The sequence below is a fragment of the Melospiza georgiana genome, chromosome Z (genome assembly GCF_028018845.1).
Source record: "Melospiza georgiana isolate bMelGeo1 chromosome Z, bMelGeo1.pri, whole genome shotgun sequence".
Classification (NCBI taxonomy): domain Eukaryota; kingdom Metazoa; phylum Chordata; class Aves; order Passeriformes; family Passerellidae; genus Melospiza; species Melospiza georgiana.
In genome coordinates this window covers 32,335,262-32,359,715 of record NC_080465.1, presented here as the reverse complement: position 1 = coordinate 32,359,715, position 24,454 = coordinate 32,335,262, and the positions used below count along the sequence as shown (strand labels likewise).

Sequence of the window (24,454 nt, the reverse complement as noted above, 5' to 3'; positions counted from 1 at the left end):
TAGCTAGATGCCAAAGGCAGAGGAAGAAGGCAATTAAGCTGTTCTGAACCAGAGTCTGCCAAAAGCCAAAGCTCTGAAAACTCATCTGTCCAAAAGCAACGACATTCTTCTTGAAAACACGGCACTTTTGATTGTAATTAGCTATTGTGAATCACAATAAGTGATCCTTTAGGAAAAGTACCTTTTTATCTCTATTTGCCAAGGTCTTCGGTTGCATTAAACTCAACTGAATATAAGAGAAGGCACAAGCTAACAAAGAGCAATTAGGCAGTAGGAAAATCTATAGCCAAGTGCGTACCATAAACCTGGGCAACATGTAGAAAAAATGCATATATTTAGCATTACTTTCTCTCACAGAGGATGTCAAATGAGTGTTAAATAGTACTGTTTTTTAAGTCAAACTCTGCAGTATTTTTTAAAGCCACAAATTTAATATAATATATCATTTGCATAAAATAAAAGTCATTCCAAAAAAGCAAAGTTACTTATTAATTACAGAGTTTAAGTAGATATTTTATTGCCCAAAATAGTTTTGTTCATACATTCATATGATAAAAAGATGCATATCCATGCAGAAGAAAAATTTAGTCAGGAGAATAAGGGTTTGCCCTGAAATTAAAATCAAAGAAACAAAAACTCTTGCCAGGAATTCTTTCTCCTCATGTTTGAAGCTGCCATTTTCTCCCTGAAGCATAGAAGTCTGATCCACTGAAACAAACTCACTGAGGTTTAACCACTGCATAAATTTTCTTTTTAAAATTCAGAAACATTTCAGTTTAGAAATATTCATATATTCATGATTGTACGCAGGCATTCTTAGAAAGCTGACTTTTTTTTCAAAGTGCATGGACTTCTAAGATACCTCAGTTTCTGGCAAGCGTTTGGACCATTAACAGTCTCCATATTACAGACTATTTAAAAACAGGATGACAGTCTACAGAAAGATTTAGAGGGGTGGGATGAACAGTATAAATGCCACGTGAGGTTTGATTTGGCAAATCTAGTTACATACAGGAGAAAATAATTCCTGTAGTGGTTTTAGAAAGTAAAATCTGGACTAAAAATTTCAATGTATTGAATCCTGCAGTGTATTGAAGCCCTATAAAAAATAGGAACTGTAAATTCAAAATTTTAATGTGATTAACAATGCAATCAGTTAAGACAGACTACAGACTATACCATCTTTAAAGCTGACAAAAAGATGAGAAGAGACCAAAAAGTCTCATGTAAAATTAACTCTTTGGCCCCTATGATAAAAAAATGCACATTTCTCTTCCAAACAGATTTCTGACAGAAGTATATGCTCCTCCTTAAGTGCATTATAACACTAAAAATTTTTAAAAAATTACTTCAATCTCTCAAAGAAAGACATTTATATTAGTGCTAAATGACATCCAATATGTTAGTTTTCTTTGTCAATATCATCTATGTAGAAAGCCCCTATATTACCAACACCTTTTTGAATTAATATGCATTTCCATTTTGGCTAAATTTAGGGAAGTGACAACTATACGTCCAGTTTAAGTTTACTGGAAGACCTCAGCTGAAAGAATTACAGCAATTTCTGCAGTGGGTAGCTGCCCTTTGTCCAGGCATTAGTCAAACACAGAATCACAGGCTGGCACATGTACTTCTGCCAGCTTTCGGAGTAAGTCCCCATTTTCACACTGCTTCTACCACACTGCTTGACTGTGGGAATATATATGTGCTCATTCCCACCTTTTCCACCAAAACTGGAAAAGGTGGGAATGAGCATACCACAGCAAGACACTACTGCAGCAAGAATGCAAGCTCACTGATAGTATAGCAATAACTCTCCAGCACAGCTTATATGCACTATCTCAACTTTTTTCCTCCCTCCTGCATTGCAATTACCCTGCTGTCTTACACCTGACTAGAGATACAGCTCAAGAGAAGGAAGACTGTAGCCCATGCTTCAGCCAGGCAGCAAAGGACACCAGCAGCTGGTACTTGGCTGGACTGACAATGAATCACCTCAGTGACAAAAACCAGGAACATGACTAATTCTTCTTGGTCTCCTCTAAAGTCAACAGCTAAGTGGGATCAGCCAGACTGGTGGAACAAGACATTGACTGGTGTCAATGAAGCAAGGTGAGACTACAGCAGTCATTAAGTCAGTTTAAACACCATATATCCACACTCTGAATTCACCAATATGCAAAAAATGAAGTTCTAGTTACAGTACCGCTGTTCCATCAAAGATGTGGCTTGACTTTATTTAATAGAGCAGAGATCTAGCTAATATCAAAGCTTGCCTTTCTTGGGGCAAATGGTGACAGAAATACACTGTGTAAAAGTAGGGCATTTGTTGAGCTTGTTCACAAATATTTTAAGTGTTTTTAAAAAGTGTGCTTTAGGATACTTGGCACTGGATAAGCACCCGAAAGATGGCCAAGGAGAACTGTTTAATACCAGGGTACAAACAACACAGGAACAGCAGAATAGGCTGTATGGAGAAACATGTCAAGGGAGGTGATTGTCCCACTCTACTCTGCACTGATGTGGCCTCATCTTGAGTCCTGCATGCAGCTGTGGCACCTCAGCACAAGGACAAGAGGGCAACCAGTGCAGTGAAAGGCAGCTGACATCACTTGACTTGTTCAGCTTTGAGAACAGAAGGTTGAGGGATGACTCCACTGCATTCCACAACTTCCTCAAGGGGGGCTGCTAATCCCTCTCACCGCAATCTAACTGCTCTGCTGGTACTGATATCTTGCCTCTAGTTCACCAAAAACTCACTTCACTATCCTTCAGCTATTGAGCTTGCATTTAAAACCTTTGTCTACCAGTTGCTTTAAAAAACAACTTTGCCAGGGCAAAAAGAAAACCTACCTTTTACCCAAAACCATAGAGGAGATATGCATAGTGCATAGAGGAGATCCATTGATATTCACACTACAGGGTAGGAATAATAAACCTGAAGTGACCAGTATCCATAATATCTGAGTTGTTGGCATCTTAGAAGCATAGAATGGTTTTGGTTGGGAGGGACATTAAAGATCATCTTGTTCCAATCCCCATGATGTGGGCAGGGACACATCAGGTTGCTCACACTTCCATCCAGACTCCAAGGAACGGGGCATCCACAACTTATCTGGGCAACTTGTTCCAGTGCCTCCCCACCCCCACAGTAAAAAAATTCTTCCTAATATCTAACTCTCTTTCAATTTGAAGCCATTCTCCTTTTTCCTAACAATACCTGCCCTCGTACAAAGTTTCCCTCAGGGTATTTCTAAGGATGTTCCAATCTGCTACTCAAGACAACTGAATGCTATGGAAAGATAAACTGCCATGCATTTAATTAAAGTCGTTCCATGAACTTCTGAAAAAAGGAATGGATCAGGAAACAACTGTGCACTATCGATTACCGTAATATAATCAGGAGCCCTCCTCCACTATTCCTCTTCCAGCAATTTGGGGAAAATTATGAAATTGCAATACCTAGTGAATAGCTTGTACTAAACCTACTAACAATTGATTCTGAAGTTTCGTTACAAAAAAGAAAAAAATGACATTTTGGAGACAACATTTATCTACCAATACATGCTTGACAACTTGGAGTACCTGGTACCCAACAAGAAAAACTCATTTTCAAAACAAAACCTTGCTTTTCATGTCCTTATAACATGAGCAATGTGGAACAATCTTAAAATGTTCCATGGAAAGCTGATCTTGTACTGCCCATTACTACAAATGCACAGAATTGCAAGGTGCTGCACCTGGGCCAGGGCAACCTCTTGCACCAGTCTAGGCTGTGGGACGAACACATGGAGATGGAGAGCAGCCCTGGGAAGAAGGATTTGGGGGTGCTGGGGGATGAGAGGCTGGACATGACCCAGCCATGGGCACTCCCAGCCCAGAGAGCCAAACGTGTCCTGGGCTGCATCCAGAGCAGCGTGGGCAGCAGGGCCAGGGAGGGGATTCTGCCCCTCTGCTCTGCTCTGCTGAGAGCCCACCTGCAGGGCTGCATCAGCTCTGGGGTGCCAGCACAGCAAGGACATGGAACTGATGGAGAGAGTCCAGAGGAGGGACACCGACATGGTTAGAGCACCCTTCCTATGAGGACAGGTTGAAAGAGTTGGTGCTGCTCAGCTTGGAGAAGCTCTGGGAAGAGTTTATAGCAGCCTTTCATTACCTAAAGGAGGGCTACATGAGAGCTGGAGGACAACTTTTTAGCAAGGTCTGTTGCAACAGGACAAGGAAGAGTAGTTGGAAACTTAAATAGGGTAAATTTAGACTAGCTATAACAATGATATTTTTTACAATGAGGGTGGTAGACCACTGGAACACATGGCACTGAGATGTAGTGGACACCCTATACCTGGGAACATTGATGGTCAGGTGGATTGGCCTCTGAGCAGCATGATCTAGTTGGAGATGTCCCTGCCCACTAGACAACCTGTAAATGTTCCTTCCAACTGAAACTATTCTATGATTGTGCCAACCCTGACACATAGGAGTCACAGATCTACCACCACCCATATATATTAACTCAGTCAGGAACTGTGTGAGCTAGCACAGGTCCAGACCAACACAATTTCCTTATTAATCCACATTAGATGAGCCACTATCAAAAATCTGTTGTCTGTCTTCTAGTTTTTCATTTTCCTGAATGAGAGGAGGCCATCAATAAAGCTGCAATAATCAGATCCACACCAAGCTACCTGTTGCAGTTTCATTTACTGAGCTGCTCATCAAAGAACACCTTCGTACAGCATATTCAACACAGGCAGCGAGCTTTACCACAGTGTGCTGCAGAAAAATTCCAACAGCATTTTCAGTAAAAGCTACAAGATACCTGTTAGAATTCTGGGAAAAATGAACCATTACTACAACATTTCTGCAGCATTCATCATGAATTATACTCATCATGCATCAGTAGCAGACAACTGGACTTCTTTGGCTCTGGATTGCCACACTCTGTATCATTTTAGAGTGACAAACAGGTTCCTACACATCACTTCTTTCAACGTTAAAGAGTACATCTGAAATATGGGGGGCAAGTAGTAATGATTTTACATGATCACTGTGACACTAATATCTAAAGTCATGCTGATGAAAAAACAGTATGGACCTCAGCATGAGCTATGTAACATGGGTATGCGGACCTATATTTTGAAATTCCAGAGGATAACACACTGCTAAGAAAAAGCCTAGCAGTAATACAAGTCCCATTAAGGGTGAAGTTCCAAAATATAAATCATTAGCTCAACAATACAGTCATTCTGAACAACTATAATTTATAATTAAACAAATATTTTTAAAAATTTTAAAATTTTACTTTGCTTGAAAGTAAAGTTATATGTAGTTCAAGAAAATTCAATTATTTAATTATAAAAAGCACAAGATTAAAGATAATCACTTCCCTAGAGCAACCTAAGGCTGGTTCTGGGTAGAAGCCAACTATTCCAACTGATACAGTGGAATTTTCCAGGAAATAGGGAGGATGGAGAAAAGAGGGAAATCCCCACGATTTCATCTTCATTACAAGGATTATGAATATAGTTTTTAAAACTGGCACTATGCAGACATCTCAACTGACTGAAAAGACATTTCTCAAACATTAAATCATAAAACCACAAAGGTATGAAAAATCACAAAGGTATGAAAAAACCTCAAACAACAGAATGCAGTGGGTTTTGGCAAAACCTACATTTTTACCTTGATAATTTTCTCTAAAAATTGCATCCCTCTCAGAGTAAGTCTTTGTGTCTCTCACTCATTAAAAGATTAACTATCTTTAAGAAAAGAAATGTCTTATTACAGAAGCCATGCATTTACATTTCCTACAAATTTTATAGAAAGCCACAATTTTATAGAAAGGACTCATCTGTTGCTAAATAGAAAAATTTCTACTCTAAAAGTGACCTACTTCTTGCATCCTCTAAGCATGAAACCTCAAACCATTAACAGCCTTTTGCATTTGTAATAAAGCAGTGAATTTTACTATGTTTGCCCACAGTGATAACTGCTCTCTAAGGGGCAGAGAAAAGTTCTTTTCCTTTAAGGAAAGAAAAGTCAGCTATAAAACTTTGTCTAGATACTCCTGGATTAAGGAACTGATTTTGAGTCTCCTGCCAAACAGGCAGAAATGTTTAACTTCCAATGAAACTTGCAAAACAATACAAATATTTTTGTTTATGCATTTGCAACTGTGAGAGAGAGGCCAGCATCAAACTGCTATCTTAATGAAGACTGAAAATATTTTCACTACTTTTTCCTGCAAGAATTGAAATTAAGTTATTTGTAACATCCTGTTCAAACAAGTGATGCCTGAGCAAATATTTTCTTCCAGTGGGAAAATTTAATTCTACAATGTTAGGCAGCTATCATTCAGCATCTTCAAAATCAATTTATTTTTACTAGCTCACTGAACAGACTAGGTGTAATTTTCAATTTTTTCTTGCAATTGAAAAACATGCAAGCTAAGAAAAGCAATAGAACCAATGCTACTGACAATATAAAATACATAAATGGAATCAGACTCTATTTGTATTTTCCATGGGGTTCAGCATTCAAAAATCTACTTCAAATTTGAAGGTTTTTCTCAATCACTATAATTTCCCAGGGTCGGTTTTCTTCTGAAATCCATATGCAGCAATCCCTGTGCCAACTCTTTTTCATCGGGGTCTTCCTATTTTAAGGCTGAAACTGATCACAAAAGGTGACTGAAAAATCTAGAAAGGAATGACCACACAATGGTCAACACTTACTGGTGTTTACATGATCGGAACTTTAATGCTACTGTACCTGCTCAGGCATAATTTCATGCTGTGCCTAGAGGATGAGCTGTGTAGGAGACTGCATGCATACAGTTCTCTCACTTCCAGTAGGTTGATGACTTGCTTGGTAAGACACAGATCAACTAAAAGCAGTCACATGTATCCAGGGTATCCTTGGGGATTTCAAGCAACAGGTTGCTAATCCAAATAGGTACACATGTATACCTGGTAGCTATGGATGATGAGGCACTGCACTGAGTAAATGGTACAGAAAATTCTCACTGGCATCATTTGCACAGAAAACCTTTGTAAAAGGAATGTCATTCACAACATATATATACACAAAGGTATAGAACCTAAGCAATGTATGGTTCCATTGAATCTGTCCAGTGTAATTTTGAAAACATTTTATTTCTTTTTTTAATTACAAGAATAAGCCAACTGAAAACAAGTGAATAGTGGAGATGGATTTGAGCATAACTAAATCTTTTCAAGGGGCTGTGTGAAGTTCAGTGTAAAAACTGTATCTTTGAAGGTGGAAAACTTTGCCAATTGGATATAGCCTAAGACAGAACCGAAGGTTTTTATTTACATTCCTGATTAGAGAATCTCTGAAGCCAAATCAAATCTTTCTTCTAAGGCCTGAAAATGTAACTACCTCTTGGAAAAGAAGTCAGCAAGTTGGTGAACTCCCAATAATATAGACTGACTGCACATTTATGCTTCAATTCTGTTGAAATCAAATAAAATGCTAAGATGCAAATATTCCACAGAACTAATCTACACGATTGGTGCTACCCTAAATGTCCTTCTCGACTAACTCAAGTGCGACAGTGGAAAAGCTGTACTGCAGTTGAGTTCTGACTTTTTAATCACTTATGGTATCCCAGTGTTACTCTTACTCTCTCAGCGAGCTACAGGATAGCCAGTCAGACCTTACTGGACAGGAAGGATGGAGAAGGGTAACAAAACTTTCTTAGCCTGAAAGACAGAAGAACAGTGGCTGTAGCAAATAACCTGGACTAGTTCACAAGTTCACACTTGGGAGGCCACAAGGTACATGTGTAAAAGAAAGGGGGAGTTAGAAGCATCCAAGAGATAATTCAAGGAATCTGCAGCAAAAGACAAACACAGAAGTAAGACTACACTGAATATGGCAGCACGCAGGTACCAGGTGAGCCTACACCTCTCCCTCCAGAAGGACACACTATTTGTAATATGCATATGTTTATGCAAATAAGAAATAATCATGTTTTGTAGTTCACATCAGTCAGCCCATGTAAAAACGGACAAAAAGGAATCAGATCTGGGCTTCAAGCTGCATAGAAATCAAGGTGCAATTTAGACCATTATTTAAAAGCATGTAAGCAGAAGTCCACCACGTTAAAGGATTTTACTCAATGCTACCACTCAGTGTTTTACATTAATATGGCATCTCATTCATTTTGAAGGACATGAGCTTAATTTTGCCAGAGTCCTTGCCTATCAAAATTCAGCAACCTGTTACTGTTATTTTTTTCTTGAATGTAGCCACAAGCTAGAAGTATTAGTTGTATGGACTTATCTGTAAGTGCAAAACCTATCTCATACTTGACTACCCTGTAAATGCTTTTCTCAGCCTAAAGCATGGAAATTACAAATGAGTTAACGCTCTCTGTAGAACACACAACAGACTGAACTCACACAATTCGAAGGGAAAGTCAGCTTTTCAGGATTTCTACAGGATTTAAAAAAGTTTCAAAAGTATTCAAAAATACTGTTTACAGTATTTCATAAAGCATAATGGGCTTTTCAACACCAGGAGATGTAAGCCCTTCAGAGAAACTTTTAGGGACCAGACAGACAGAATGCTATTACATTATTTCTGCCAAGCTGACCAGATAAACTTCCAGGTCAGAAAGTCCACAGAGGGATGCAGAAAACTGATCAGTTAATGAGATTAAAATGAAATTGGGGGAATGGAGAAAAAGAAAAAACTATGCAGTCTGAAGAATCCAGAAGACAAAAAGCAATGAAGCTATGTATTTTAAGAATGACCATACTGGTCATTCCCTATATTCAGGGAAAGAATTTGATCAAAACATGCCACATTTTGTTGCTCACACTTAGGCAACATTCTTGCTTTTGTTAACTCAAGAAACCTAAAATTAAAAGGCTCAGAAAACTAGCAATAAAAGGGAAGCTTCCTATTTTAACTTTTTTAACCATTACTCCTCAACTACAAATTCTCTGATGGCATTACTTAAATTTATTACACTTGTGCTTCAAACTTATCAATCTTATCTAGTCTGTTGTTAACAAATATTAAAGCAATGGCTCATTAAGTTTTCAAGAATACAATCTCAATGTGGTCTTTCAGACTATACATGCTACTTGGTTTTGCTTTGTTTTCAAAGATTCTCTTCAGCAGACTGAAGATTCTTACACTAGCTCCCTCTTACCTCCAGCCCAGAACCTACTATTGTCTAAAGGTACCAAAAAAGGTTACCCACTCTTGTTAAGGCTCGTTCAAAGCAAAGACAGGCACTGGCATTAACACTTAAAATTTCACAGTATGAAGGCTTTCTCAACATCTCTATCAGTGACTTGGTAAAGGAAGCAAAATACACTCATGCAGTCTGCAAATAACAGTCAATTGGGAAGTGAAGCGTCTGACACTTCACAGCAAGCAAGGCTTGCAGAAGGGACCCAGGCAGTCTGGAAGAATAGGCCAACAGCAGCCTCATGAAATAAAATGAGGACCAACACCCAATAACAATAAGTGCCCCAACAAGGCAGAGCCCTGCAGCCAGGAGGCTCGGGCTGTAACACAGCCTGGGCAGGCCATGAGCTGAGCCAGGGCCCAGGCAGCAACAAGGTGCCTGAGCGGCAACAATGGCTATCAATGTCCCAATTTCTGTGAGGTGGTCACAGCCCTGGGAGCCAGGGGAGGCTCAGAACTATATCATCTGCTTGGTTTTTGTCAGATCCTATCTACACACAGTTTGGATCTCTTAACACAAACACCACCAACAAAAGTGGTGGGGGTAAGAGGAGGTAACTGAGACCGTGGGGCTGGAGACTGCAGTGAGAAGCAGCTACAGACCTAGAGCTGGCTCAGGTGGAAGGAGTGATGGCTTCAGGGGCATCCAAGGAGCTCCTCTGTTCCCTCCCATCAGCATGGCACTGATCAGAGGGAACAGAGGAGACACGGGCTCTTCACAGTGGTGTGTGGAAGGAGGCAAGAGGCAGCAGCCCAGCCTGACACATGAGAGGCTCGGGCCCATGAAGAGGGCATAGCAGCAGAGCCGAGCCCAGGGAGAGTTTCACACCCAGCAAGGAGGGGTCAAGTCCTGAGCAGACCTCATGGCTGAGCCTCCCATTGTCCCTGACAGAATGAATTACACTGTCATTGTGTGAAACACAGAACAGTTTCACAGACAAAGCGTAAACCTAAAGGTTTGGCCTTTTGGGCTCTCTCATCCCTCCAAATAGGCAAATTTCCTTTTGGCTTTTTCACATCACTTAATTCTTGCAACACAATAAAGAAGTCAGTACATTTTTCTGATTCAGACTGTGCAACATATTACATAGATTTAAGAATGTTTGTTTATAGTTAAGAGTTTTGACTTGTTCTGCCTTATAACTACTAAATTTATTTTGCTTAATAGAGAACTATAGAACCTCTTTCAAAGAAAGATGTTTTATTTTCTTATCACACTATTTTCTTATCACACACTTCCATCACACTATGATGTTTTTAAGGAACGCACATGCTCATTTGTTTACCCATTCCACTTAAAGACATATACCAAGCTTGTGTATGAAATTATTCACAAAAACACTTCACTTAATTTCACTGTTAGGTCAATCTTTCTCATTATACTAATCATGCACCAGCAACAAGCAGCAACATCTTTATTGTGATGGCTTTTGACATGGGTGCAAGACTCACCCCTCCTGCCTTTAGCAGCTTTCTTCTGAATTCCTCTGTCGGGTTGTTGAATGTGAGCTTTTCACAGCGGAGGTGATTTACAGGTGGGTGGCCTTCAAGGTGCAGGAATAAGTCATAGTCAAATCGAACTTTCTTAGGCTCTTCCTGAGGGTTGAAAATAACCAGATAGAAACATCTAGCACCAAAACTAACTAAGTTGAAAACAAAGGCTACATAAAGACTGTCAATTAAAATTAAATAATTTTAAATCATTCTCTGTGTTCTCAGACACACACAGAATTTACCAAATGTCAGCTGAGCTACAGTAAATCAGAGAAGTTCCTATTAGCCCATGGTAACACAAGGTAAAATGCATGAATTTCATGAAACCCTGACAAGGCTTGCTTGACGCTGTTAAGTCACGTTTGGCCCACACTACAGATAGGTACATAGGCAAGTATCATGGTTCAGCTGACACAAGGTAACTCACTCAAAAACACAATTACATTTCTGAGCCCTAGAGAGTACTGAACATAGTGGAGTAAGTTTTGAACACAAATTTCTCCACTGCAGCCAAACAATTGATTTCTTCACAAGTTATAGAAAGGGGGAATTATGAATCTGTTGCAGCCAACTACATTTGATCTCCTACTTACACAGTCTGCTCATTTCTTAAAGAAACTTCATTGTCTTGAACAAGTGGGGTCAGATAGATTTCATGTTTCACCAGAACTTTCAAGCAATTAAAATTCTCTGCCATTGCAGTGAAAAAATGAAATTGAATGTTCCCTGCACCAATATAGAAAGAGAAAACGCATAAAAGGCAAATTTTTCTCAGGAGAAATTACCAGCGCTCTAGAGGTGCCCTGGAAAAGCCTCAGCTGAAAAAGGAAAGTGGCTGCATCAAACAGACTTCAGTATCTTCTATCTCATATTACAAACTAAGTCCATTTTGTGTTACACATTTACACAATCCCTGCTAGAAGCTGTATATGCACTAAGTGCTTTTTTAAGATACTATTAAGCAGCCCTTCTTCCAAAGGTCCTGATGAGCAATGGAAGTCACCAAATCAAGCCTTGGGAAAAAATAAAAAAAAATTCAACTTGAAAAACAGTTTAGGTAAAAAGGGAACCATGAGGGAAGAGATACAGCAAAACCTTAGCACATATCCAACACTGCCTGAAATTAAAATACATGTTCTGTTCAGTGACAGATGCTTTAGAAATTCACATTAACCATGCTGAATTTTGAGATAGGATTCCAAGTATGGGAAGAACAGAAAGCATAGAAATCTCAGTTATTTTGAAAGTCAACTCAGAGGTTTCAAACATTTAGCCAAGAGACATCCTAATCTGTCCCATGTCTAGACTTAGAGCAGAAACAATAAAAGGAGACCTGAAGTTCTTTCTGAAAATAAAAGAAAGCAGTTCCCCTAGATGAACTATTTTCACAGTTCTGACAGTTCATAGAAATAAATGACATCATAAATGACATCATTTTCAAAGGCAAACATGGATGATACTTCTTGTTAGAAATATTTACATGATTTTGTGCAGAAAAAAACTGAAGCAATTTATTCCCTGATCTGCTTAGAAAACAGCAATGTTGCTATAGGCAACACATTGGTACCAGCAGCTTTGCCATAAAAGCCAAGTTGTAATAATTCATGAACGGTAGTCTTCAAACAATTTTCTGGAAAGTCAGGTGAACATAACCAGTGAATAAAAAGCAGACTTACTACACAAATGATCATCAGTACCACAGCACTGCCATTATTACAAAATGGGGGAGATAGAATGTGCTGCAGTTTATGAGCCTTATCTCATATGAACTGCATTTCCAGAGTAGGAGTCTTTGACCTAAAAGCATTTTTAAGGATTTTGTTTCAATGACTAACAACCATAGCCTGCTGTTGCTGAATTTGGGAGGAGGGCTTGGTTGTAATTTCTGTAACTCTTTAAAGCTTGGAATATTTTTCTATAACGGCGAAACATATATTAAATTTTCCACCAATTTCTGTTTAGTCCTGGGAACAGGATCCTCTGTGGCCCAGGTACTTTCCTGTACCCCTCCTTTCTCTATCCATGAGGGTATTTTCTGAATCAGAAATTCAGCAGCTGTCTACCTTTAATAAATGATGACGGTATGTCTCTTCTTCCTCCTTCTATCTATGTCTTCCTTTTCTGTATTGGAGTACCTCTGAACTGCTTATGGGGGAAGAACAGCTGAGCCTTGAGAAAGTAGTAATTTGCCTGCTCAATTTTTGTGCCACTCTTCCTTTGCATTGCATAGTCCAGGGAAGTGCATGCTGCTGCAGCTGTGTGACAGACTAACTGACTCACAGTCCAACTGTTGCTTGTTGTATTACATGAGACCAACAAGGGGTGAGGGATGTTTGCAAACTTCCTAATTCCACATGTTGCTTGAGGGTAAGGCAAGTTGTAATCACTGCTGCCCTCTTGATCTCAGTCTAAGCCACAACTTCTGCTGGGGAACACCAGAGACTTACTGTCTCCACAGTCAGAAAAAGCAGCCACAAGTCTAGTGGAAAAGAAAAAGAGAAATATTGGGCAGGAAGCTTTCTGTAGAGATGCTCAATGATTGACTCACTCTCTTCTACTTTGTCTGTGGGATGAACATCACCTACTTTGTCTATAGGATGAAGAGACTGGGCTGATTTTCGTTAGATTTTCTGAATGAATCAAAAAAGTTTCCCTAAGAAAAAGGGCTAAAAAGCATAAAAAAAAGTCTGATCAACTCATTGAGCCAGTTCTGTTTCATTTCTAACAAAAAACATGATAAAACAAGACCTGCTCTTACAGATTGATACAGGGAACATGTCAGAATTACCTATTCAAAACCTAAAACTTCCAAAGTGCCTGAACAGAATTATCCACACCTCACACCTTAACAGGGCTTTCTGTGAAAGATGAAACAATACTGGAATACACACTTAAAGGCACACATAGCTAACCCCAAAAGAAATTTTAGGTGATCAGGGTTTCAGAAAAAGTCTTTTCCAATGCATTTATATTTGCTTTCTCTTTTAGTCTTTTACAAAGCATTCAACACAGTAAAGATATAATTTTGACTTGATTAAAATAGTAATTTCAAACTGCATCTTGATAATATAAAATAAACTCACAGGTATCTTTGAATCATGTTAAGTACCATAACAGCTCCAAGGCACACAACATATAAAGGGAACCTCAATAACTTTGTATATTAAGGTAGTGTGCATTAAACTTTGCAAGATTTTGCTCTTTAATTTCACACAAATCCAGTTCTTTTTATCTGTGCTAGTTATTAGTAATGCAGACCCTATAATGTACATTTAAAGAAAACCTCTGTATTTGCTATGTGAGAGACTCACAATAAGTGCAGAAATTACTTAGGATGTGAGGTATCACAATAGCATAAGTTTTGCAGAATGGCACTAGATTTGGCTTGAGCCCGGTAACGTTGAATATAATGAGTACTCACATGTAGTCTAAAATAATGGTTTTTAACAGACAAAGGATGCAAGACTAAAAAAAAGACTGTTTTGAAAGATCATAACCTGAACCAATTATAAGGATTTGTAGTACTAAATGGTACAATGTAATACTAAAATAGAACAATTCCTTCATTGTATAATCAACATAATCAAGACTGGTGTCATTTCCTCAAGTTTAAGTGGCTCTTTAAGCACTAGTTTAAGTCTGTCCACTCTTTAGCAGGGCTAGTAATTCTTCTCAATAATTATATTATACCTCTCTTTTTCAGTAAGGCAATTTTAATTTCAAAGAGTTATCTACTAAATACTGTCCACCAGTAGTCTATATTGGATGCAATATTATTTAACTTCCCCATCAGTGCCTTGGGTGAAGGGGCAGGTGCCCCCTCAGAGGGTTCACTGATGACACAGAGCTGGGAGCAGTGGCCGATACCCCAGAGGGCCCTGCTGCCCCTCAGAGGGTGGAGAGAGGGGCACAGAAGAACGGCCTGGAATTCAGCAAAGGCAAATGCAGGGTCCTGCACCTGGGGAGGAAGAACCCCGGGCACCAGCACAGGCTGGGAGCTGATCTGCTGGGAAGCAGCTCTGAGGAGAAGGGCATGGGGTTCCTGGTGGACAGCAAGCTGTCCGTGAGCCAGCAGTGTGTCCTGGTGGCCAGGAAGGGCAATGCTGTCCTGGGGTGCATTGGGAAGAGCAGTGCCAGCAGGGTGAGGGGGGTGATCCTGCCCCTCTACTCAGCCCTGGTGACACAACTGGAGCGCTGTGTCCAGTTCTGGCTCCTCAGGACAAAAGACACAAGGAGAAGGTCCAGCACAGGGTGACAAAAATGATGAGGGAACCTCTTTTAGATGGAAAGGCTGAGAGAATTGGGTCTGCTCAGCCTTGAGAAGAGATGACTGTGAGGGACCTCACTGTTAACAAGTATCCAAAAGAAGGGTGTCAGATGATGGTTCCAGGCTCTGTTTGGTCATGCCAAGCAATAGTACAAGAGTCAGTAGGTACAAACTGATGCACAGGAAGTTCCACCTGAACATGAGGAAGAGATTCTTTAACGTGCAGTGATCAAGCACTGGAACAGATTGCCCAGAGAGGTCGTAGAGTCTCCTTCATTAGGGATATTCAAGAACTGTCTGGACATAATCCTGTGCCATCTCCTCTGGGAAGACCCTGTTTGAGCAGGGATGTTGAACCAGATGATCCCGTGCGGTCCCTTCCAACCTGACCCATTCTATGACTCTGTGAAATACAATTATGCAATTTTACATGCTGCAGTAATATTGGGTTGAAGAACAGCATTGATAAAGATAGCTTTAAATATAATTCTTAAGCAAGTTACAAACTGAAGTTCAAAACTTAAAAAAAACCCTCACTTCAACATGATTTTTTTCTTATGAAAAACACGAGATTCCATACCTTGTTTTTGAAGTAAACCTCAATCGGTAAAATGAAACCAGCATATCCAGATTCTTCAACTTTGTAGGGTGGGTCCTTGCACACTGAAACAGAGAAAAAAACAGTATTTAACATAAAAAATCTGAAATTCATAAGCAAACTACATGAGTAAATCTGTGACAATAGTTCTACATAGCACTGTTAAAAAACTGTACACATGCAATAGGATGGATCTGTGCACAACTCAACCTGAATTTTGCAGGAAAATTTTTCTCACCTGCATAAAACCTCCACTTTATGGATAGGAAATCTATCTTAAATTTGAAAACTTTATTATTGGGAATGGGAGGACATAACACAGCACTTCATCATATACTGAAGAACATGAGGAAGGTTAACTATGGTATTATGTTTAAATAATATCCAGATTTTCCTTACAGGATTCAGACTTCTATAACAATACTGTGCATATTATTAGCCATAATACAATCTTTTTCTCCAATTTCTCAGTTTAATTCTTTTTATTTTAGCTATAATTCTTTTGGATTTTAGCTACTTTGAGTCCCCATAGTACTGAATAGCAGATCTCTGAAGAAAGTGGCACTAGCTGTCAACTCCAGTCAGTGACAAAAAGTAGATCGTTACAAAACTTGGAACAGAAGCTATCTCTGCCTTCTCCTGTTTGACTGCATGGCAGTCTCATCATCTTGAGTCTCAGAACTCAAGTCTATGTAACATATTAGCACAAAGGGAGGCTAAGCTTGAGAAACCATGCATATAACTGAGTTCAACTTAGATGCTTCCAAATGCTGCATGTATGACATGCTATGTATGAAAAATCATGTCTATGGCACTGCCATCTCACTGAAGGTTTCTCCATTGTAAGCTGGTAGAATGATGCAGTTTTACAACACAAAAGGTTGACTTCATCAAAAGCATCTCCTCTAGTTCTGTGAACCTAGCTGACTGGAAAAAAAATTTAAACTGTCGGATGAATTACAACTTGCTCAGACATATACTCCTTTCAGAATTGCCTGGTAGTTTACAAAAAGAATGTATTACAATTAACTGTACAGAGCCTGATTACCAAAATTATTCTTTTTAGCAAAGCACCACAGATAGGCACTTAAAATCCTTTATCACCCTGAAAACATGACAAGGCCCATCAGACACACCCAGGAACATAAACACTCTTATGTTCCCAATAGTACAATTAGTACTGCAGCTTTCTGAGGACATGCAAGCTTGGCTAATCCCCAAGCAAACAAACACAGTGGAATTTTCTACTACTACCTTGCCATTCTCCTTGTTTGCTACCACCAAACCCCTCAAGGGTTAGGGGGATCACAAGTTCTTGCTCACCAACTCAAGTTGGTTATCACTACCTCATTCACCACATGAAGTTAACAAAAAGGGAAGAGGGAAGAAGAGCAAGAACAATCTCTGTTCACATGGTTCTGCAACACAGTTCTCTTGAAGATACAGAAGTTAATTTGTTTCTCCTGGCAGGAAAAAAAAAAAACCAACGAAAGAGAGGAGCTATAGTTCATAAAGTGGGATTTGAAAGGTTTGTGACCCATTATTTCATCTGTTCAACACCATCTTCCTTAAAAGTCTCAAAACCAATGGGTGGCATTCATTTCCAGAGGAAGGCAGATTGTGGTACCAAATCCCTCCTACAACAATAACTCAGCTTTAAATATTCAGCTGTGATTTTTTAAAACTCTTCAACTCTGCTATTCTGCAGCTCACCTTGCCAACTGGAATCCAGTATATGGATTCTTAAAAAAAATACCAAAACAGTCTAAAAGAGAATGGCTCTGTTATCTTCTATCTTCAGGCACACCTCAGCCATTAATATAATAAAAAAACTCTAGGCAGGTTCAAACAGAAAAAAATTACTAAGATGAGTGTGGTTTAAATGGTACATCCAAGACTAGGAATAGTCCATTTACTTCACACCTTTTGCTGGCATGTACTTCATGAGAAAGATAAAACCCCAAGAAAAAACACCAAAGGCACTAAAAGTTCTAAGATTGGGCTCTCGGCACTGCATTTACAGATATATTACATTGCTTTCCTCACATAGAGAGTGACCAGATCCCCACCACTTCTACCAACTGGATAGGATAGCAAGATACAGCTTAAAACCCCTCAAGTAAGGTGAACTCTAATTAAATTTTGGAATGATAATTTCTGTACACACTGTCTACTCCCTGACCATAAAGTAGCTTCTTCATTGACTGAGAGCAATCAAATACACAAGGAAGGAAAACAGGGAAGTCTCCAAATCTGTGGCTGAGTTTGGACTCAGTCACACCTCGGGTCCATCAGGAATGTAGAAAGTGAGGGGCTTGTCTCTGAACCTGGTGACTAAGCGGAAGGGTCTCACTGTTTTACATGCTTACTCTTTTCCATCTCTGGTCTCTGTGTGACTCATTCTAAGCTGATTCTCATTTGACTTTGTGTATTTCATCCACATAATAAGTAAAAGAGTGAACCTTGCCATTGAACTTTGCTATTCACAAATTTATATGAAACCTGCTTTTGCTAATACCTTAGACAGGGATTTTTTAAGCAACCAAAACCAGTCATTTGCAAGCCACTGTTACATGTGATGGAGCTGTGCTTTCCTGAGAATGGCTGAATGCTTGCCTGCCCATGAAGGAAGTAGTGAATAAATTCCTTGTTTTGCTCTGCTTGCATGCACTGCTTTTGCTTTACCTATTTAACTGTCTTCATCTCAACCCACAAGTTTCTCACTTTTATCTTGTTAATTGTCTCATCCCACTGCGGGGAAATGAATAGGCTGTTGTGTGGTGCTTAGATGCCAGCTGGGGACAAACCACAACATTACCCCTCCAGGACTTCCAGCAGAACCACCATTTTCCTAATATTAGAAAGATCTCAGGCAGCTGCAAAGTTTTGAAGTTCATTACACATCAGATGGCGCAGAAGCCCCTCCTCTTGACCAAAGGACATAAAGTTGTCAGCTGTATTCTGCACTGCACACACAAGCAAAAGTCCTTAGTGAGACATTCAGAAGTTACTGGAAACATCTAGGATCACACACAGTTTATGCCTGCCATCCTTTCTGTCTGCTCCCTCATGTTTCCTCTGAACAAGACAGGAATGCAGAAGAGATCAGAAAAGAATAAAAATGAGTACTTTTAAACTGAGTTATTCATACATTTCCTGCTTTATGTCTAGATGTTATCTTTTCAAGACAATTTTATTTTTTCAGTACAGTTTTTACAATTTTTCAAGAATTACTGTAAAAACATTTACATATGTCTCAGGCGTCAGTGGAGTAGGGGACTTGCAGAAGGCACCAGGTCTAGAAGCTTTTCTTAGATGAGCATGACACTAAAGCAAAAGGAAAACCCTTGAACAACTGAACTGCAGCTAAGGCTGCCTGGATAATATAATAAACCAAACAATTATCTTTGATGGAAAACACATTAGGTATAACATTACAAATTCAGACAATTAATGCCAATTTGCCCTGTAGATATCATGAGCATTTTAAGAGTAATAAAAATTTCCAGTAATTGTCCACTAGTACATTGTCATATTTGTATAGAATCTACAGCCCATGGGATTTTCTATTTCACGCAGAAAAACACGTCCCACAATTGCAAGATTTTAAGTAATTTCTTTCTTGGTTATTAATTATATACGACTTCTTCCCATTAAAGACCTCACAGAGAGAATATTTTTTCTTAACCTCCACACAGATACTTAACACAAATCATATATAAATATATGACATAAATCTCATTCTCTATTTTAATTGTATTATGCTATGCAAGGATCCAACTGGGAATAAGCATTTCAAAGCCAACAAAGTTAGTCTGTATAGCAGTGGTGCCATAACTGTGTCAAAATTTTGGGGTAAAAGAAGTTTTACAAGCAAGCCAAAACTTTTTTTTTCCATCACACCTCCATCCTTCATGATTATTTCAGTTGACTCATTGCAGAATGAGTAACAAGTAAGGCTGGAAGGGACCACAAGTGAATGTCTGTTCTAACCTCCCTTCTCAGGCTGGGACAGCCTAGAACACAAGGCAGAGGATTGTGTCCAGTTCTTGAGTATTTCCAGTGAGAGAGACTCCACAACCTCTCTGGACCAGCTCCAGCAGCTCTGTCTCTCTCTGGTCCTGAGGAGCCAGAACTGGACACAGCGCTCCAGTTGTGTCACCAGGGCTGAGTAGAGGGGCAGGATCACCTCCCTGACCTGCTGGCACTGCTCTTCCCAATGCACCCCAGGACAGCATTGCCCTTCCTGGCCACCAGGACACACTGCTGGCTCACGGACAGCTTGCTGTCCACCAGGAACCCCAGGCCCTTCTCCTCAGAGCTGCTTCCCAGCAGGTCAGCTCCCAGCCTGTGCTGGTGCCTACAGTTATTCCTCCACAAGTGCAGAACCCTTCAATTTCTTTTGCTAAATTTCAGATAGTTCTTTGTCCTTCAGATGTAATGTACTGAAAAAAAAATTGCCTGTATTACCTTCCTGAAGCTGTTCAGAGTAGGTATACATAAGATCATGAACGCTATAATCTACCTCCCAAAATTATTTTAGTGATTGGAGAGTGGGACTAAGAACATGAAACAAAAAATGTCTCTTTCAAACACATTCATACCGTTAGTCGAAAAATACAAAAAAGTCTGTTAACTTGAGCAAAACACTTCAGATGTATTAATATGTCATGAGATTAAACTATCAAAGGGTATTGCTAAGGCTAGAGTAATTATTTATGGAAAACAGCGTGTTTACATTAATCTGCCTGTTTTTTCTGCCTGCCACCTAGCATTACTTGTGTAACAGAACAATACAAAGCTCTGCAATCAAATATACCCTGAAAGGGAGAGACTTGTAGTTTGTGTGCAAACATGTTTATAATTAATATGATGTAAATGTATGCTTCAGGCATAAACTGAGTTTAAGTGCTGTGTTTGCATACAGGTGATGCAAAGGTTGTATACACTGGCATGCACATAATTTATCACAACAATTATACTATTAAGCTGATAGGAATTTTGAGGGGAGAAAACAACCATGTGAGGACACAGAACTGGCATATAAAACTACAAATTTCTTCAACCAGAAATACTTAAAATTGCAAAGCTGGTTCTGACCCCTGTAGCATGCCTATAGTTTTATTCTTCTCCTTAAGAGAGGCAGAATAGAATAAACTATTTCATTTGGAAGGGAGCTACAATAATCTTCTAGTCCAATTGCCTGAACAGTGATGACACTGTTCAGTGTTGACTTCAAGACATAGTTCAAGTATGTTGTTAAAGACATTGTCCAAATATCTCTTAAACACTGACAGCTTGGGGCATTGACCACCTTTCTAGAAAGCCTGCTCCAGCATATTTGAGTGCCCTGATATTAAAAACAAATGCTTCCAAATGTCCAGTTTCAACCTGCCCTGGCACAGCTTTGAACCAAGCACACAAATCCCATCACTGGGTCCCAGGTAGAAGAGATCAGCACCTCCCTCTCCACATCCTCTCCTCAGGCAGCTGTTCAGGGCAGTAAGGTTACCCCTCAGCCTCCTCTTCTCCAAGCCAGACAAACCCAGAGTGCTCAGATGCTCCTCACAGGATATTCCTTCCAGCCCTTTCACCAGCTTTCTTTCCCCTCCTCATTCAGGGACCTTCCCACCCTTCTCAGAGCGTGGGGCCCAGCCCTGCACACAGCACTCAGGGTGAGGGCAGCAGGGCTGAATCCAGCAGGATGATCCCAGTCCCAGCTGGTGATGCTGTGTCTGCTGCTCCCCGGGATGGGGTTTGCCCTCCTGGCTGCCCGGGCACACACTGCTGGCTGGGAGCTAACCAAGGCTTCCAGTTCGTCCTGTTTACTTCTCACACTGCATTAGCTGACGTACAAGCATTTCAGATGCAATGAAAGATAAATATTTTTATATATATACACATATATACACACATACACTGAAAGGTACAATATATTAATTCACAAAAAAAGATAGCAACTGACACATTTCTTCACAAGCTCTGAGTGCTACATTCTACACAGCTGACAAACTCTCCTTCGTACATAAAAAGAAATGGAAGGAAAAGAAATACAAATTGGACCATAAAGGCAGAAAATCTTCAAAGTGGCACATGGTCTAACCCTGAATAATTGGTTTTGCTGTTGGCCAATTCCAGCATGAAGTGAACAAATAGCTTTTCAAAATATTTACCTTAAAAATGGCTATATTAATTAAATTGCATTTGCAGTAATAATCTGATGGAAATCTGTAAAACATTAAAGTGATCAACCTGAATTTTAAGAGATCATAGCTTTCTTAGGCAAAAACTGTAGCTAAGTGTTTTCTTACACATAAGAGCCATATATCATGCAATACTTCAAGTCTGCTCTTTTGAAACAAATAGAAAAAAAAGTGGACAAAATTGCATTTACAAATTGTGGCATTTTTTTTAAATGCCACAACATTAATTGGAAAGCTATTGATGGAAATATTAAGCAAGGTTTTACCCATTTATATGCTACAGAATAAACAATTTCTTTTGTAATCCCTAGCTGTACTTGTTTCTGAGGGAAGCAGCACAGTGTAGTTTTCAATTTTCCATTCCATGACATCTTTCCAATTTCACTGTTGAGTTGCAAGTATTCAGTAATAAGGAAATAGCTTTCATTATAATTGTTAAGGAACACTTTTGAGGGTCATAACTATTTTAGTTATGCAGATCTTGAAAAAAAAAAAAAAAGCTTCCTGATGACATCTACATAGGCAAACTGCTAACATTATCACACCAAAAATTCTTCTAAAATCACTGGAAAAGCTAAGTTTTGACTTTGTGAAGAATAATTCAATGCAAACATTAAACTTTTTGCTCTACACAATGTATTTATCTTGCTTTGGTATGCCTCTGGAACATATTTTCTCCATGTATTGTATTGATTAAATAAGAGCTTGAAAAACAGAGTAGAAATAGTTTAGTATAAACATCTTGAATAAAAATTGGAGTGCATACCACCAGTCAGACATACAGGAAACAAGTAAGCCTAAACACAAAAAAGACTGCAGAGGAACAGAAAACTACACTTTTCTTCCATTTTGATAAGGGGAATGTAATGATTCACCTTGAGTGAAGAAAAGTAATTCAAACCTGCAAAACTATGCATGTACAACAATTTCAACCTAAAATACATCCTCCATTTAACATTAATTTATTATGCTTTCAGGAATTAGCGTAGATATTGTCTAGTGGACATTGAATTAGTCAAAATGAATCAGTATTTTATACTAGCATACCATGTGCTTCCAAAGAAGTCTTAAGAAAGGTTTTTAAAATTGGCATATTTAATTCTGGAGGTTCCTTATCTTTCTTATTTTTTATTTGATGGTTTCTTTTCTTTTTTGGGTAACTGGTTTTGTTATTTGTTTTCATTTTACCCCCAGTAAAGCAGGGGTACATTACTTCATTACCTGAAGCTGTAATTGAAGGATTAAACCTGATATCTAAATGGCCCAAACTTATAACTGCATGAAAACTTGTGATGATTATCCATCTTGGGTGCAGCCCTTCTTGGAGGCTTCTGACTGTCCAAGGTGTACCTGTTGAAGGCCTTTAATAAATACCCGCTTTTATTCTCTTAATCTTGTCTAGCTTCTGTTTTAGATACCCACTCCAAGGCATCAGTTGTGCATGCTGGAAAGCAAAACAGTTAGAGATTCCAAGTTAGAACTGCAATTGTATAGGAAAACATAAAATGCATAAATGCAAAAACCACTCTCTTAACCTGACAGAGTCAGGATGCAACCTGACACCCTGTTGGTCAGGGTGTTGGCAGCAGTCTGATTAAATGGTGGCTGCAATCCTGTTGATGTGATCAATGTGGTTAAAGCAGTGGTCCTGTAGAAGGGTCTGATCTTCCTCTGAAGGTCCAGTGGTGGCTATGGAGCTCCTGTCCTCTGGGAATTCAGTGGAATCCAGTGGCTGTTTGTGGTGTTCCAAACCTCAGATGATATACAGGTAGGAATGCTTGGTTCCTTCCCCTGGGCACAGCATCTCACGAGACCTTGATGGCCCATTTGCAGAGATAGCCCCTGAAGGGAGTTATCATGGATGAGCCATGGACGAGACAACCCTGCCCCACCAGGTTTTAACATTTTACAGAAATGGTGATAGAATACATACTTTTTGGTTACATCTTACATTGTCACCTAAGATAGTGATTCTTTTTTGGTTTTTTTTCACTAGCAGTTGCCCTAGGAAACTGTGTGAATACATACATTTTAGATTTTCTTCCCAGGCTGATATTCACAGATTTGAGAAAAGAACACCCTAAGCACAGTGTGCACGCAATTTATTGTTCAGTTAAGAAACGAAAAGAAAAGCTATGCATCTTTCTTTCCCTAATCGGAGCAAAACTCTAAGCAGGCTTCATTTTTCTGTATGTTTCCAGAAGCCTAAGGCCTTTCACCAGCCAAGTATTTTAAAAATACCATGATATATCAAACATAGGCAATGTTAGTTTTTAAATTCATGATGATCCTAGTAATTTAATTTCAGAAAGGTAAGCACAAAACTCAACAGACATCAGTCACAAGTCTGTCACATTTTTGGTGCATCTGTCTTCGACTTTCTTTAAAACTGCGTTTCAAACTAGAGCTCCAAACCTAGACAGCCTAACAGAAAAAATGCCTCCTTTTTTTTCCTCAGGTGACATGATATTCTGCTGCCATTTACCATGGTTTCCCCTGCAGGTAGGTAACACAGGAGCCTTTGGACACTTCTGGAGATTTCAAAGGGAATGCAGACAACAAACACCTAGACCCAAGGACAGCAACCCGTAAGCGCAGTTAGTAAAGGGTAAAGAAAGTACAACTTGTGGCTAAAAAACACACGTCCTTACTCAAAGCAAGTGGAAG

At 39.3% G+C, this 24,454-nt stretch overlaps 1 protein-coding gene across 1 annotated transcript in view; it reads right to left on the bottom strand.

The window, feature by feature from the left end:
- MLLT3 (MLLT3 super elongation complex subunit) overlaps nucleotides 1-24,454 on the bottom strand; it is a 117,771-nt gene that overhangs the window by 47,376 nt on the left and 45,941 nt on the right. The window contains exons 3-4 of the mRNA XM_058044310.1: nucleotides 15,567-15,649; nucleotides 10,678-10,821 (exon numbers count right to left, since the gene is read on the bottom strand). Of these exons, the coding sequence (XP_057900293.1) occupies nucleotides 10,678-10,821; nucleotides 15,567-15,649 (227 nt within the window). The remainder of the gene's footprint in view (nucleotides 1-10,677; nucleotides 10,822-15,566; nucleotides 15,650-24,454) is intronic.